Source organism: Canis aureus, chromosome 19 (assembly GCF_053574225.1).
Source record: "Canis aureus isolate CA01 chromosome 19, VMU_Caureus_v.1.0, whole genome shotgun sequence".
NCBI classification, from domain to species: domain Eukaryota; kingdom Metazoa; phylum Chordata; class Mammalia; order Carnivora; family Canidae; genus Canis; species Canis aureus.
In genome coordinates, this window is record NC_135629.1 from 29,416,561 (window position 1) to 29,431,314 (window position 14,754).

The following is a 14,754-nucleotide window of genomic DNA, read 5'->3' on the forward strand; positions in this document are numbered from 1 at the left end:
AGGTAGTGGGACAGGATGCTGGTCCCTTCCATAATGCTAATCAGCCCAGCCATCAGTCCTAAGAAACTGGTATTTCCAGGGCTGAGTCCCTAATATCTTTCCTGTCCTTATTCTTTCTCAGGTGTTCCTGAAGAGTGATCGTGTGGCCCGTATGGTGCAGAGTGGGGGCTGCTCCGCCAATGACTCCAGGGAAGTCTTCAAGAAGCATATTGAGAAAAGAGTGCGCAGCCTGCCCGAGATTGACGGCCTCAGCAAGGAGACTGTCCTTAGCTCCTGGATGGCCAAGTTTGATGCCATCTACCGTGGAGAAGAGGACCCCAGGAAGCAGCAGGCCCGGATGACAGCCAGTGCAGCCTCTGAGCTGATTCTGAGCAAGGAGCAGCTCTATGAGATGTTCCAGAACATTCTTGGGATCAAGAAGTTCGAACATCAGCTTCTATACAATGCATGCCAGGTAATGTGTCTATCACCAGGGCCCCAACCTGTGACTGAGTAGAGTCACATTATCACTCCTGTGTGCCCTAGGCACTGTTTTCTTTATGGGCCATTTCTTCTTTTTTTAAATTTATTAAGATTGATTGATTGATTTGAGAGAGAGAAAGAGAGCATGTGCATGAGTGAGGGGAGAAGTAGAGGGAGAAGCAGACTCTCTGCTGAGCAAGGAGCCCAATGTGGGGTTTGATCCCAAGACCCTGAGATCATGACCTGAGCCAAAGACAGATGCTTAAATGACTGAACCACCCAGGTGCCCTCATGGGCCACTTCTTAACTGAAAAAAAAATAAAATAAAATTATATTTTAAAGCCACACTGGTAAAAATTTAATATAATTCAGTCCAGAATATGTTCACATTTATCCTCTGGTTTTAAAAGAAATGAAAACATTTTTGTACATACCTAAAAGTCTTGTGGGCCCTACACACTGTGTATATCCTGACTAATAGGTAAGTTGGTTTTATGAGTATGGTCTGACTCTCATGTGTTGAAAATGCTGAAAGATCAAAACATTTTTTAAAAAAAGATGGTTTTGCCTTTAAAATAGATGTTTACCAGTTGAGTGGCTTGTACTTCCTCAGCTGAGGTAACAAATGGACTTAGTACCTCATCATTAAGAATAATTATTTAAAATAGAAGGCTTCCAGAAGGTCTGAGTAGTACATCATAGCAGTATATTAGTCACATCACGAATTTCCAGGTGGATTTGAGGGAGCTAGCTGACACTGTGCTTAGACCCACTCAAAATGGGCCTATGTTTTCTCTGGATCGAAGAAGGGTTGTGGGAATGAGGTGCTCTAGATCTTCATTTCCTTTTTTTTCTTTTAAGATTTTATTTATTTATTCATGAGACACACACACACACAGAGGCAGAGACACAAGCAGAGGATAAAGCAGACTCCATGCAGGGAGTCCAATGTAGGACCGAATCCCCAGACTCTGGAATCACGCCCTGAGCCGAAGACAGATGTTCAACCACTGAGCCACGGAGGCATCCCTAGTTCATTTCCTACCTAACCTTTCCGTTATTCATTCAACGAGTATTTGTTGTGTCTTCTTTGCAGGCTTTGCAAATTTCAGGGCGTGTCACATGGGAGCATTTTTAAAATTCACATTCTCAGGCCCCAAACCTAGAGCTTCTGATCCTGCATTCTCAGGGCAGACCCCAGGAATCTGAGTTTTAGGCAAGGGCTTCCCTTCTGGTAGTTTTACTGCCATTCTCCTTTTAAGAACCATTAAAACCATTAAAGAATCTCAGTTTTGCTCTGATTTCCCTGGGCTACTTCTGTCCCTAAGGTAGGTTAAATTAAGACACTATAGTATATTGGTCGAGTTGTTCTTTGCTAAGAACCAGACAGACCAAGGTAAAACTTAATAGGACCTTCACTAGCTTTGTGGCCTAGAGGAGTTAGTTAACCTCCTCACACATGAGCTTGGCATGGAATTGTTATAAGGATTCAATGTATATAAAACCCAGGGCAACATGATAAATGGTAGCTGTTAAAATATATTATATTCCACCAGAAGAGGCAAAAAGTCCACAGACAGTATCAGAACCGTGCCATAAATACTTAACATAAGAACTACAAAATTTTGAGGCTTACTTGTTTCTGCCTTCATGTCTACCCTCCGGTTCAAGGCATCAGCCCCTCTTACCCTGGATGGCCACTATATCTAGTTAACTGGTGACCCTGCCTGCCCTCTTGCCCTACAATAACATGCCCACCACACACCAACTAGTACAAGCTTTTTATAATATAAATTGGATCATGTCATTCTTCTGTTTGAGACATTCCAGTGGCACCCCAATATCTTTAGAGTGACATCCTAACTCCTCACTAAGGCTTAAGGCAGTGCATGAAGGAACCACTCTTGCTGATACTGTTTTCCCCGCACGCTCATTCACTGGACTTCTTTCTTTTCCCCCAACACACCAAATTGGTTCTGAGCCTTTGTCTTTGCTCAATGCTCTTTGCCAAGACCTTTGCATGGCTGTCACAGCTTAAATGTCAATTTCTCTAAGAGGTCTCCCAAGACCACCCCATCGAAAGTTCTTTCTTGCCTTACATCTCACAGTCCCTTTCTATCCCATCCCTTGTTCTATATTTTTTTAAGATTTTTATTTATTTATTCATGAGAAATACAGAGAGAGAGAGAGAGAGAGAGAGAGAGGCAGAGGCACAGGCAGAGAGAGAAGCAGGCTTCATGCAGGGAGCCCAATGTGGGACTCGATCCCAGGACTCCAGGATCACTCCCTGGACCAAAGGCAGGCGCCAAACCACTGAGCCACCCAGGCATCCCCCATCCCTTGTTCTATTTTTATCACAGTTTTTACCACTATTTTCCATTTGTTGTTCATCTATTTTTATCTGTTTATTACCCACCTCATGCTCTGTTCCCATCCTTCACCAGAATGTTAGCTTTGTGAAGATGATGACTCGTCTTTTGCTTTATTCACTAATATTTCCATGAAACAATTCTTGGCACATAGTGGGTGCTCAGGAATTGCCTATTGAGTTAATAAATGGGTAATGGTAGTTTATTTTAATTGGTAGATAAGACTCTATCCTGGTATCAACCATTGTAGCTCACCCAGAACTTTCTGGATATTTTAGTAAGTAGAAATCTGTTTCTCATTTCATAATATAATATATATATTACAGTCAAAGATATTCCTCATATCCTATTTTCTTTTCAGCCAATTTCAATTCAGAATACTGATTGTCAACCCAAAGGTAGATATTTTCTTTGATAGGTCAAGGAATATTTTGAAGTGACCAAATAAATCTCAACATGAAATTAAATTCAATTTTTCTTTTTATTTAAAATATTACTTTATCCCACGTGGCACTTTTAGAATGGGGTGAGCTGGTGGTATTTCTACCTCTCACCAGCACCACCTTTTCTGCTATAAGAATATGGGTTGTGGCAAATAGGGTTAAGGGTTAAGTGGCAGGATTATGTTTTCCCCTAACATGTTTTCCATGAGTTAGAAAAAACATACAGCAAGTATTACTATTGACCTAAATAAAGAGGTAAATAAATTGAGGCAAGCTCAAACTAATAAAAAAGATGAGTTTATTCAGGAATAGCAGAGGAATTGTAATTCCAAACATGCAAAGTATAGTAAGCTATAGGTAAGTCTGTTGAAGGATTGGGGTGGGCTCTATTTAAATCAGTCACGCTGATTTAAGTTTTGTTTTCCTAAGGACACATACATTAGATTTTCCATTTTATGTGTTCTAGTTCCATTTTAGATTGAAATTCTTTCACATTTCCCCCTTTGGATCAAGATATTTTCCAAAAAACACCTCTGATAATTATGTCATTCAGATGATTTTTGTTATTTTTTTAAGTGTAATTGGAGTGCAGGTAGATTGTATTCTATGTCCCATGGAGCTTAGGAAGGTAGTCCTCAGATGTCTTTTCCATGGAGGAGGGAAATTATATAGAGTTTCACTTGCCTTGTTTGAACAACAAGAAGATTGAAAAATGAAGAATCTCAGCTATGTCTCTCTGAAGTAGACAGTTTAATTTCCACTATTAGTTGGATTCCAGGAAAAGCCTTGGAAAGGAAAATAATTTTATTTTGTATATACACTGGGGAATAAGCATTTGTTTACTAATACCAAACAGTAGAAATTTAATTAAAAAGATTAAACTGAAGATCAAAAGCCCAATGATAACTATTGATTGAAATATACTTCTCAACCAGCTTCTCCACTTGCCTAGATTTAGTAGATCAAAAATGCCCCAAGTTTCAGGAGCTTGGCCAAATTCTGCTAACAAATTGATATTGTCCTTCATTATTTTTAGTTCTTTTATTATTTTCCCTGACTTACTGACATAAAAACAAAGTTCTCCAACTAGGCACAGGTTCCCCTCTGCTGAGCAGTGAGAAGGTTAAGGGCTCTGAAGTTTTTGTAGGACTACTTCAGCAAGACTGTCTATCTGGATTTGTTGGTATTCAAAAGCTCAGATAGAAGCATTGAAAGTGATAGACATAACTACAGAAAGACTGTGAATTGCTTTTTCAAAGTCTGCTACTCCAACTCAAGCTAAAAAGGCTCTGACAAAAGCCTATCTCATACCCTATCTACCGTAGGGTTATATACAGGCATCCATCCAGTGGATTCCCAGTTCTGACACACCCTTTTAAGTTGATAGAAGACCCCAGATTACGTATACAAGCAGTGGAAGGAAGAGCTTTTCTATTTTTTCTGATTTCAGTGAGGCCAGTGATCCCAAAACATCCCTTCCAATTAAGGGGAAGTGTAGATTATGTTTCTTCCACATAAAAAGAAATACCCAGTGTCTTCTAAGGCACAGTTGGGTCTCTTTGCCCAGATATTTTTCCCTGAAATAAAACAGAGGATCTCATGATCAGAAGTATAATCATTATAATCATCATCTGATTTATTAGAATTGTGGGAATTATTATGTGATTACCTTAAATTTCTGTAGCTCTGAAGTAACAAGAGAGCTGATCTAGTATAAGTATGATTTTGGTGGAGTTGTAGAAGATTTCTGGGGAAAAATAAGTTGAATTAAGTTTCTGCCATTTTCCAGATATTTTGTTAATTCTCAATGAAGTAGTATTGAGGCAGAGCACATTAGCTTCCAGTTTTCCAGTGTTCTTAGTTTCCATTGTCCCACCATAAATACACATTAATGGAGAAGGCAATATAGCCTTCTGGATTCCAACAGGGTATGAATTCATGTTCACCTATGTTATATAAAATGGTATAGTTACAAGCATTTTATGGGAGCTATCCTAGAGTTTTGTTGCCATTCCCATCGTTATGTTTTTTAAACATAACAAAGATTTTGACTAAGAGTCCAGACCTGATTGAAGAGTATCCCACTATGGGTAAGGAGTATCCAAAGGAAAGCCATTATATTTGGTGCCAGTCTTTTGAAAGGGAAGACATGTGTGATTTCAGAGGTATCAAAGGAAAATCCTACATCCTTACCAGATAGGTTTTTGCCATCCTAAAGATAGTGGTCAGGCCAACAATTCAGGTTCATTGTAAGTATTATTTGCTCTAGCACAAATCCAACAATCAGTAAGTTCAGCAGATCCAGAGAGTTGATTTTTTTTAAGGTAGGAATAGCAGCATATATTAAAGAATGATAGAAAACTAGGAGAAGAATAATTGAAAGCATGAATGACATGATTTAACTAAATATAGAGTGAGAAGAGAGAGGAAAAAGAAGGAAATTTATACAGACCTCATCTAGATATCTTGGGTAAATTGTCTACTTTAGATGTCAGGTAAGTTAGTCCCTAGAAATTTTCAGTTTCAGATCACCATTTGGTATACCAGTCCATTCAGGTTTTGGGACTTTGTTTAGATGTGGCACCTGATTCCAGGTGTCTATTCCTTGAATTTGGCTGCACAGGAGTTAGATAAGGACACCTGGGAGGAGCCTTTCCAGCAAGGTTGAAGAAGGTCTTTTTTGGAAATGTATTTTCCAATAGATGAGCTCTTTAGGCTGTAAGGTGTGATGTTTGATGTCTTCATCTCCTGGAAGTGCATAGGGAAAGATTGTTCTATCAAGAGTATGATTATTTCTTATTGGCTTGATCAGGCCTTTGCAAGCTTGAAGTATATTCCCCATCATTAGTTGTGGTGTGAAAAGTGAGGCCTGAGTGTACCAGCCATCCTGTAATTATTTCAAAAGGCAAAAAAGTTTATGTATCCCAATGGTAGTAGATATAAAATTTGGAAGAAGAAGAACCAATGGTAATGCTTTTTGCCAGAGTACTTGGAGGGTTGCAAATAAGTTAGCTAAGTCTTAATAAATCCATTTGTATATTTGACCAATCCTAAATATAAATATAAATATAAATATAAATATAAATATAAATTAGGATTGGTTTGCAATCCTAAAGACTGAGGATGCTAAGCACAATGAAAGTGCTACAGAATTAACCAAACAGAATATGTTGTAAAGTATTTGACCAATAAAGTGGATTCCCCAGTCACTATGAAGTTTAAGGGGTGTTCCCTAAGTGGGAATAGTCTTTTTTACTAGGACTTCAGCTACAGAAGAGGTAGTCACTTGTCTACATGGGAAAGCTTCAGTGAAATGTGAAAACTTACAAACCATTACCAGAATGTACTTATATCCAGTAGATGGGGGTAATTGTATGAAATCTATTTGCCAAACATCAAATAGTTCATTAGGTAAATTAAAATCTTGGGGCAGTATGGATAGGCTTCCCTAGTTAAATTTAGAATAGGAGCAATCGAGAAACATACTTTTTGTGGCCTTGCCAATGTTTCCCCTCCAATATTGATTCATTAATGTTATTTTATCAGTTGGCCAATAATTTAATTCATATATGGCAGTTAATAATGGAAATTTTAGATTTTCTGGTAGCAGAAATTTTATATTTTCTGGGTCTGAACCAGAGTTTCTTTTCTTCATGATACCAACAGCCTTTAGATCTCCAATTTTGTTTTTCCTATCCAGGGGCCAATTGTTGTATTTTCTGCTTAATTCTCTTAAGGACCATCACCCTTAAGTCATCACCAGGGGAAGCAGTTTTCTGGACCATGACAGGTTTAGTCTATGAATTCCAAAAAGCAGCATTTTATTTTTGTGGTGATATCAGTGAGATGGTTTCCTTAGGCTTTTTGGAAGTCAGACTAAGAATGCCTAGAGATTTTAATAGTAGCTAGAGCTGCTGGTAAGAGCATAACATATAATAAATTTTGGACATAAGGACCATTTTAAGGAAAACTGGAAGTAAGGAAACCTCATTTCAATATTCCAAAATCATGGGCTACTCCAAAGTTGTATTTACTATCAATATAGATGTTTGTGGTTTTATCTTTAGCAAGAATATATGCTTGAGTAAGAGCTTATAATTTGACTTGTCAGGATAAAGTGGCCAAAAGGAAGGGTGCGATGTCAATGACTTCAAAAGGAATTGATATCATATATCCAGCACAATATTTACCATTTTCATTTTTCAAATAAGAGCCACCAGTAAATCATGAAAAATCAACATTTGTCAAGGGAGGTTCTTATAAGTCATCACGAGGGGTTAATATATGATCCATCAAAGTCAAACAGTCATGGGAGCAGTTCTTTCATGGAGGAATGAAGAAGGGTAACAATTAATGAAATTACCACAATGAATGAAAGTGTTTTGAGGGGTATTTACCAAGAGAATTTCATAAGAAATAAGATGGCTTGGTAAAAGGTGTTGGTTGTGGTATGAGTTTAAGAGAGCTTCAACAACATAAGGTACAAAGATGGTCAAAGAAGATCCCTTGACTATTTCTTCAGTGGCCTTTACTAGAAATGCAGTGGCAGGGACAGCCCCAAGGCATTGGGGGTAAGTAACCTTAGGCCATGGGGTCTAATTGTTGACTGTAGTAACCCAAATGTTGGTAGCGGCCCACATGTTTTGGGCTAAGTATTCTGAGGGCATTTCCTTCCTTTTTACACACAAAAAGAAAAAAAAATGTAGCTGATAGTTTACATTTTCCAGGGTAGGTAGATTTATTAAGTTTTCCTTCAAAGTTTTAAAGGCCACATCAACTTGGTTTTCCCAGGTAATGGGGTCATGTTTAGTGGTTTTTAATAAGACATATGGGGTAGGCCATTATGGACAGGTTTAGAATCCCATTCCAAACAATAACCACCTATCCAAAAAAACCCTGTAATTGACATTTGGTTTTAGGTTCTGGGAAGCTCAAGATGCCATGAAGCCTGTCCGATTCTATGTGCAACCCTTGTTCTGAGATTAAATGTCCTAAATATCAGACTTGAATTTGAACAAATTGCAGCTTTTCCTTTGAGACTTTGTGTCCCTTAATTACTAAGAATTTTAACAGGTGAATACTGTCTTTTTGTGGGGATATTTAAGAGGGTGAACAGAGAAGTAAGTCATCTACATATTGTAGGAAGGTGAAGCATCTAGAGAATTTTATATCAAGGAGGTCTGCTTTTAAAATATTTGGGAAGTAAGGATTTTCAGTAAAATCTTGAGGAGTTACTATCCAGATATATTGTTGTCCTTTCCAGATAAGGCAAAAGATATTTGTTAGCTTTATCAACTGGAATACTAAAGAATGCACTATATAAGTTGATTACAAGTAAAAACTTTGCTTACAATAAGGAGAGATGGAAGTAACTCTGGGGATTAGGAACAGCAGAATAGTGAGGAATAACAATGTTATTTATTGCTTGGAGATGTTGGAAAAATTTCCATCCTTTAACCATTAGGTTTTCTTACAGGTAAAATAGGGATATTAGGATTGGTGCAAGGGGACAATAAGTCCCACTTTTTAATCTTCTGTGATAGATCTTATGCCCTATAGCACTTCTTTTTTCATGGTGGTATTGACTGATTCTGGGGAGAGGTTTCAATGGATCACTTTGGATCTTTACTTTGGGCACTATGAATTCAGCATATGTCTTTGGAGGGTTTTGCCCATAGAGCAGGAGATACTAAACCTAATAATGGGGATAAGTCTAAAGTTTGATCTTCCCTGTTTTGTAGAGTACTTGTGAAAGAAAAAGGATTTGGATTTTCTTGGAGATGAAATTCAAGGGATTTAAGTTCAGGGGATTCTAACTCAAGAGTTTTGTTCTCCCTTTCAAGAGAAGGAAATGGCAATACAGTACTTTTCCAGGAAACCTCGTCCTAATAAGTGGATGGGAGCTGATTCACTGAGGAGAAATGGAAGTTTATCTTGCAAATGTCCCAAGCAAAAGTATACACATTTAGAAATAGGAACATATTGTGGTTTATTTGAGGCCCCTATTAATTGAATAAATATATTACTCCAAGTAGGGGGACTGTTTAATTGTAATGGGGTTGGATTAGCTCTTGTGTCAGTTAATATTATAAGAGGTTCATCTCCAATCTGGAGAGTGGTTTCCTCCAGCCTCTTTAACGGTAGAATGAGAAACAGTTCCTGTGTTTCCTTAGAGCCCCATCACTGGGAGAGTCTGATCCTTGGTTCTTGGAAAGCTGTCATCCTCTGAATCTTTTTAATTTGTAGCAGTCCTTTATCTGATGGCTGGATTTTCTACGATAGAGTCCAGCAAGGAGAGTCTGCTTGAGAGATTTCATCTGTTGAAGTTGGAGATTTAAATTTTAGTTACCCTTTCTTTTAGCATCATCTTCTAGGGTGTGGGTTAACTGGTTAGCTAGATTGACAAGACCAACATTGGGATGGGCATTGTTTCTTATTCTATGTGGGTTCTCTGGACTAACAGAGATAGGTATCTGTTTAAATCACTTATAAACATTGAATTTAAGGCTACCCTGGTGGATTGAATGTCTATAGGGAGTCCGGAATTTTCTTTAAAAACAGTTTGGAGGGGATCCCTGGCTGGCTCAGCGGTTTAGTGCCTGCCTTTGGCCCAGGGCACGGTCCTGGAGTCCCGGTACCGAGTCCCATGTCCAGCTCCCTGCATGGAGCCTGCTTCTCCCTCTGCCGTGTCTCTGCCTCTCTCTCTCTCTCTCTCTCTCTCTCTGTGTCTCTTATGAATGAATAAATAAAATCTTAAAAAAAAAAAAACCAACAGTTTGGAGGGCCAGGTGGCTTGGGTGTTTAGTGCCACCTTCAGCCCAGGGCGTGATCTTGGAGACCCAGAATCGAGTCCCACAACAAGCTCTCTGCATGGAGCCTGCTTCTCCCTCTGCCTCTGTCTCTGCCTTTCTCTCTCTCTTTGTGTCTCTCATGAATAAATAAATAAAATCTTTTAAAAAATAAAAAAATAAAAATAGTTTGGAGCTTGCTGTAGTAATCATGAACAGATTCCTCAGACTTTTGGATGCACGCCTGAATTCGTTGCAATTTACTGGTTTATGGAGAGCCCTCAGAATGGCCAGATGCAGCCTTTTGGCTATGGCACCAGCTTGGTCATATAAAAGAGCTAGTGGTTAGCTTACTTGGAATTCTAAAGATTTCTTAGGGCCTTCTCAATTAGCAGCTTTCATCCTGCGCTGGGCTTGACCTTCTCCAGCAAACATATAGATTAATTGATAAAGATTAGAGAAGCCAGGTTGATAATTTTGAGTGACAGTATTTAATTCTTCAGCAAATCTATGAGGATCCTCAGTTACCTTGGGAAAATCTTTTACTGTAGCTCTAAGTTCAGCTTCAGTCCAAGCAACATAAGAAATTAATTATTTAGCAGGATCATCAGAGAGTTTTAACAGTTCAGTTGACAAGCTTTCAGCATTAGAAAAGAGGGGGAGTTGGGATCAAGGGAGGGGTTATAAGAGGGCAAAGGTGGGTCTAGCAGAGCTGGAGCAATGGGGTTAGAGGAGACCTCACTGGTGCTGCAAGGAAAAGACTTTAGATGCTTCTTTATCTCCTCTCATTGCTTATTTGTTTCAGTTCACTTAAAAGTAGTATTTTGTAAAGAGGCAGTTTTAGAATCCTGAATACTTTAGAAACCTCTAGGTACCAATTAAAATTGCTATCCCATTCAGATTGTTTGTTCTATTGCCATGGACTTCTAATTCAGTCCAGAGAAAAACAAGCCTAGTGAGACTGAAGGTTCCCCATAATGGCCATTGAAGTTCTAAATTATCATTAGTAAGGTGATCTATTTAGTCAAAAATATACAGCAGAAGAAACCATAGTTTTATAATATAAAACCAGCTGGGGGCTGGGAGGGAGGGCCCCCCCTTAGAACATTTATATGATTGGTATTCCACATCTTAGAGGTTTTCCTGAGAGTTGAAGAAAAATTACTAAACATCCTGATGGGCGTGCTTTCAGGGTTGGAAGTTGTATTTTATTTTACAATGTGCCTTTCATGAAATATTTTTCCTGGCTTTGCTCTAGTTTTCCAACCAGCGATCAGGTGTCCCTTGTTGCATGGAAATTATCTTGCAGTTGACAGATAATCTAATGTCAGTCTGGCCCTCTGAGGCCAACTTATCCTGTAGAGGGAGGCTCTTGCTTTGGGGACTGGTCTTTCCTAAGGAGGCAGTGAGTATTCCTGTAGCATTTATTTGCTCTACCCATGCCTACCAATATTACTCAATTATTTTTCCTCTCAAAACTTTTAACAGAATTAAACCAAAATTCTAATATGCTTCCAATAAGAAAGCAAACAAGTAGTCATCAAAAAGGACAATGCCTTTAAACAGAGCTTGAATAAAAAAGCTCAACTAAAGGGAGAAAGTTCAGAATCCAAAAGGAGACACACCAAACTGAAAGTAGACAGTGTCTCATGTAAGCAGTGAGCTCAGGGGGCTCAGGGTAAAGCTTTGTTTGATTCTGAGGGTGGTCATCCTTCAGGGGTCATCTCCTTCCGATGCCACTTTTAACATCAAGGAATGTCAACCTAAATAAAGAGGTAAACTAGAGGCAAGCTCAAAATTGTCAGAAGTTTATTCGGAAACAGGTGAGGAATTGCAATCAGCATGTGCAAAATATAGCAAGCTATAGCCAAGTCCACTGAGAGTTTGAGGTAGGCTGTATTTATGGGCAGGGAGTGTAAAGAAGGGAGTGTGTCTAGTTAGAGATTGTTAAAATTAAAAGCAAAAGGAGACAAGCTTTGAACATTTCCCAAGCAGACCAGTTCAGCTTATTTTGTGAGACCAACCTGACCTGGGTCATTTCTTTTCATGCCTCTGGAAACTGTAAGCAAAACTTCCAAGGTTGATATGGTACAACCCCTGACCAACTCCCTATCATTTAAGAAAATTCCAAGACTATCAGTTTTCTCTAAATTGGACATTTATAAGAAATAATTCTCCTAGTCCTTGAGTTTCATCAAGTTTCATCATATCAACTTGAGACTTTCCATTTTATATCCTCTAGTTCCATTTTAGATTAAAATTATTTTACATTATAAAAAATAATATCTTCTCACCAAAGAATAATAATTATCCCCCTAGCTAAAAGAGAATTATTGGAAATGTGAAGAAAGTACTTCTATGGGCAGGAAATCTTAAGACATGTAGTATTATGTTCTATATTCCTATTCAGAAACTAAGCTTGCCTATTGCTTCATGAGTCACGTCAGTAGAATTTAGGACAAAGAGCATAGGCAGGTAATTCATAAAAGAAGAAATACAAATTAATTCTAAACACATGATAATTTTTAAGTTCCATGTCTTCAGTAATCTGAGTTATGTAAGTGTGTTGGTAAACAATAAAACCATTTTTAAAGTTAACATTGGTAATAATAATACATTGCTGGATATTATAGGAATGGGTAATCTCATAATGTATGTTGGAATAATTTGTTATTGTAACTTTTCTGTAATCTGTTGTAGTACAACTTTATAATAGGCAAACCTTTTCACCTAGCAGCTCTACCTCTAGCAGTTTGTCATGAGTAAATATCCAGAGATGTGTATAAGAGTATGAAGCCCAAAGATGTTCACTGCAGCATTCCATACGACAGTGGAAGAATAGAAACAACTTTAATTCCCCATAGTAAGAAATTCATTCATTAGATTTTATTTTAACCATATGAGAGAATACTTTTCAGCCAATAAAATAGTTGTTGAAGGAGAAATCTTACCACATGGGAGAATGTACACGAAATACTGCTCAGTGGAAAATGAAGCAATGAAGCAATATGAAGGCATACTCTCATTTTGCTTGATGGGCAAAAAAGCAAAATCTTAACCATGTTTATCTTTAGAGATGGCATTATGGTTGATTTTAAGGTTTTCATTTATTCTCTTCTATGTTTCCAAATTTTCTGCCCTAAGTATATAGGTGTTTTGTCAATAGAAACAATGAGCAAAATCTCAATAAAGAAACTATTAAAATCATAGGATAGGGAGAAAATTCTCATCTGCACTGTTTTCTAGACTTCAGCCATTTAAATACTGCCTTCATGATTTTTGTCATTTCCAAGTCTACCTGTATGATTACCTAATATTTCTAATTAAACCAATTCTTAACTCCTTTTTTAACCTATCCTTATCTTTAGAAGTAATATATTCAAAATCGCAGCTTTTATGTTCTAGTTTTTTTTAAATAATATGCATTAAAGTGAAACATAATCCTTAAAATAGAAACTCCTCATCAGTTGGCCCTCTTATGTCATTTCACACCACGGATGATGTGGGAGGCATGGCTGGGGCGACCAATGCCCTGATATGCTAAGGCTGGAGGCATGGAGTTTTCTGACGTTATCCCTGAAAATAGTCTCAGACTGACCAGAACAGCTTTCACATGAAGTGTCCACTTCCCACGCCTTGCAATCAGCTTTCAGAAATTATAGATTCACTCACTCACTTTCTTACAGATTATGCTCAGCTCTGCTGAACTCTATCAATTCACAGGAGCAAAGATACAAAAGTGAAAATGATAAGGCTTGCTTTCTCACCACGCTCTATTTAAATTATTTCTTGTTTTGTTTTGTATTTTCTAGACCTTCTTCTCCTTATGAAACAAAGCAATTCTTAGATGCTTCCAAAATCAGAAATGTGCACAGTGTTTTCTTCTTATGCATATCACATCCTTGTGGAAGCTGTAATCTGATTTCTGGTAGTGCTTTCTGAAGGTTCCCGTGATCTCTTTTTATGAGGCTCTGCCAGTAAGTGCAGTTTTCATCTCAAATGAGAAATGGCATTTATCAAATAGTGATTGTATCAGTTACATAACAGTTGTCTGTTGTAACATGAACCATGTCTATCAAAACACTAAACATACACACGTGAAGAGGTTTAACAAATGTTTCTATATTTGTACATGAATTTTTTAAGCCTATTTTATTTATTTGAGAATACCTGGCTATATCTCATGGAAGAGTTTGCTCATACTCAACATAATAATCAATGTAAAATAATTAGAAACTTGTATTATGAAATGATTGTTTTTATTATCCTAGGCTTTTAAGAGGAAACAGTCAACTAGGTAGCTATTTGAGCATTTGAGTTGAATTCTAAAGCCAACTCTTAAAAAGTAGAGTAACGTCTTTGAGAATGGGCTGCATCATATGAGAAATGAGACTAAGATCTGCTTTCTATCTTCATAAAATGCAAAGATGGCAGTGGTGGTAGTGGTGGTGGCGGTGGTGATGTGGTATTTTAAAAGTTTTAAAAATGTAAAGCACCAGTTCTCCCCCTTTCTCTTTAGTTGCCTCCAAATCTGGAGTTGATTTGATGCCCAGTTGTACCAGGTGTCTGCTACTTCCTACCCACCCCTCTGCTTAACTGTATGAGTTATCCTTAATTGCTTCATTCTAAAACATGTGAGCATTTTCCCTTGAAAAACACCCCTGAAGTGTGTTTTAGAAGGAGGGAGGTCTA

General features: G+C 37.9%; 1 protein-coding gene across 10 annotated transcripts in view; it reads left to right on the plus strand.

The window, feature by feature from the left end:
- The window catches only part of CADPS (calcium dependent secretion activator), a 459,608-nt gene that overhangs the window by 114,079 nt on the left and 330,775 nt on the right, over positions 1–14,754 (plus strand). For all 10 annotated transcript variants that reach the window (XM_077858238.1, XM_077858239.1, XM_077858240.1 and 7 more), the window contains exon 3: positions 122–454. In XM_077858238.1, the coding sequence (XP_077714364.1) occupies positions 122–454 (333 nt within the window). The remainder of the gene's footprint in view (positions 1–121; positions 455–14,754) is intronic.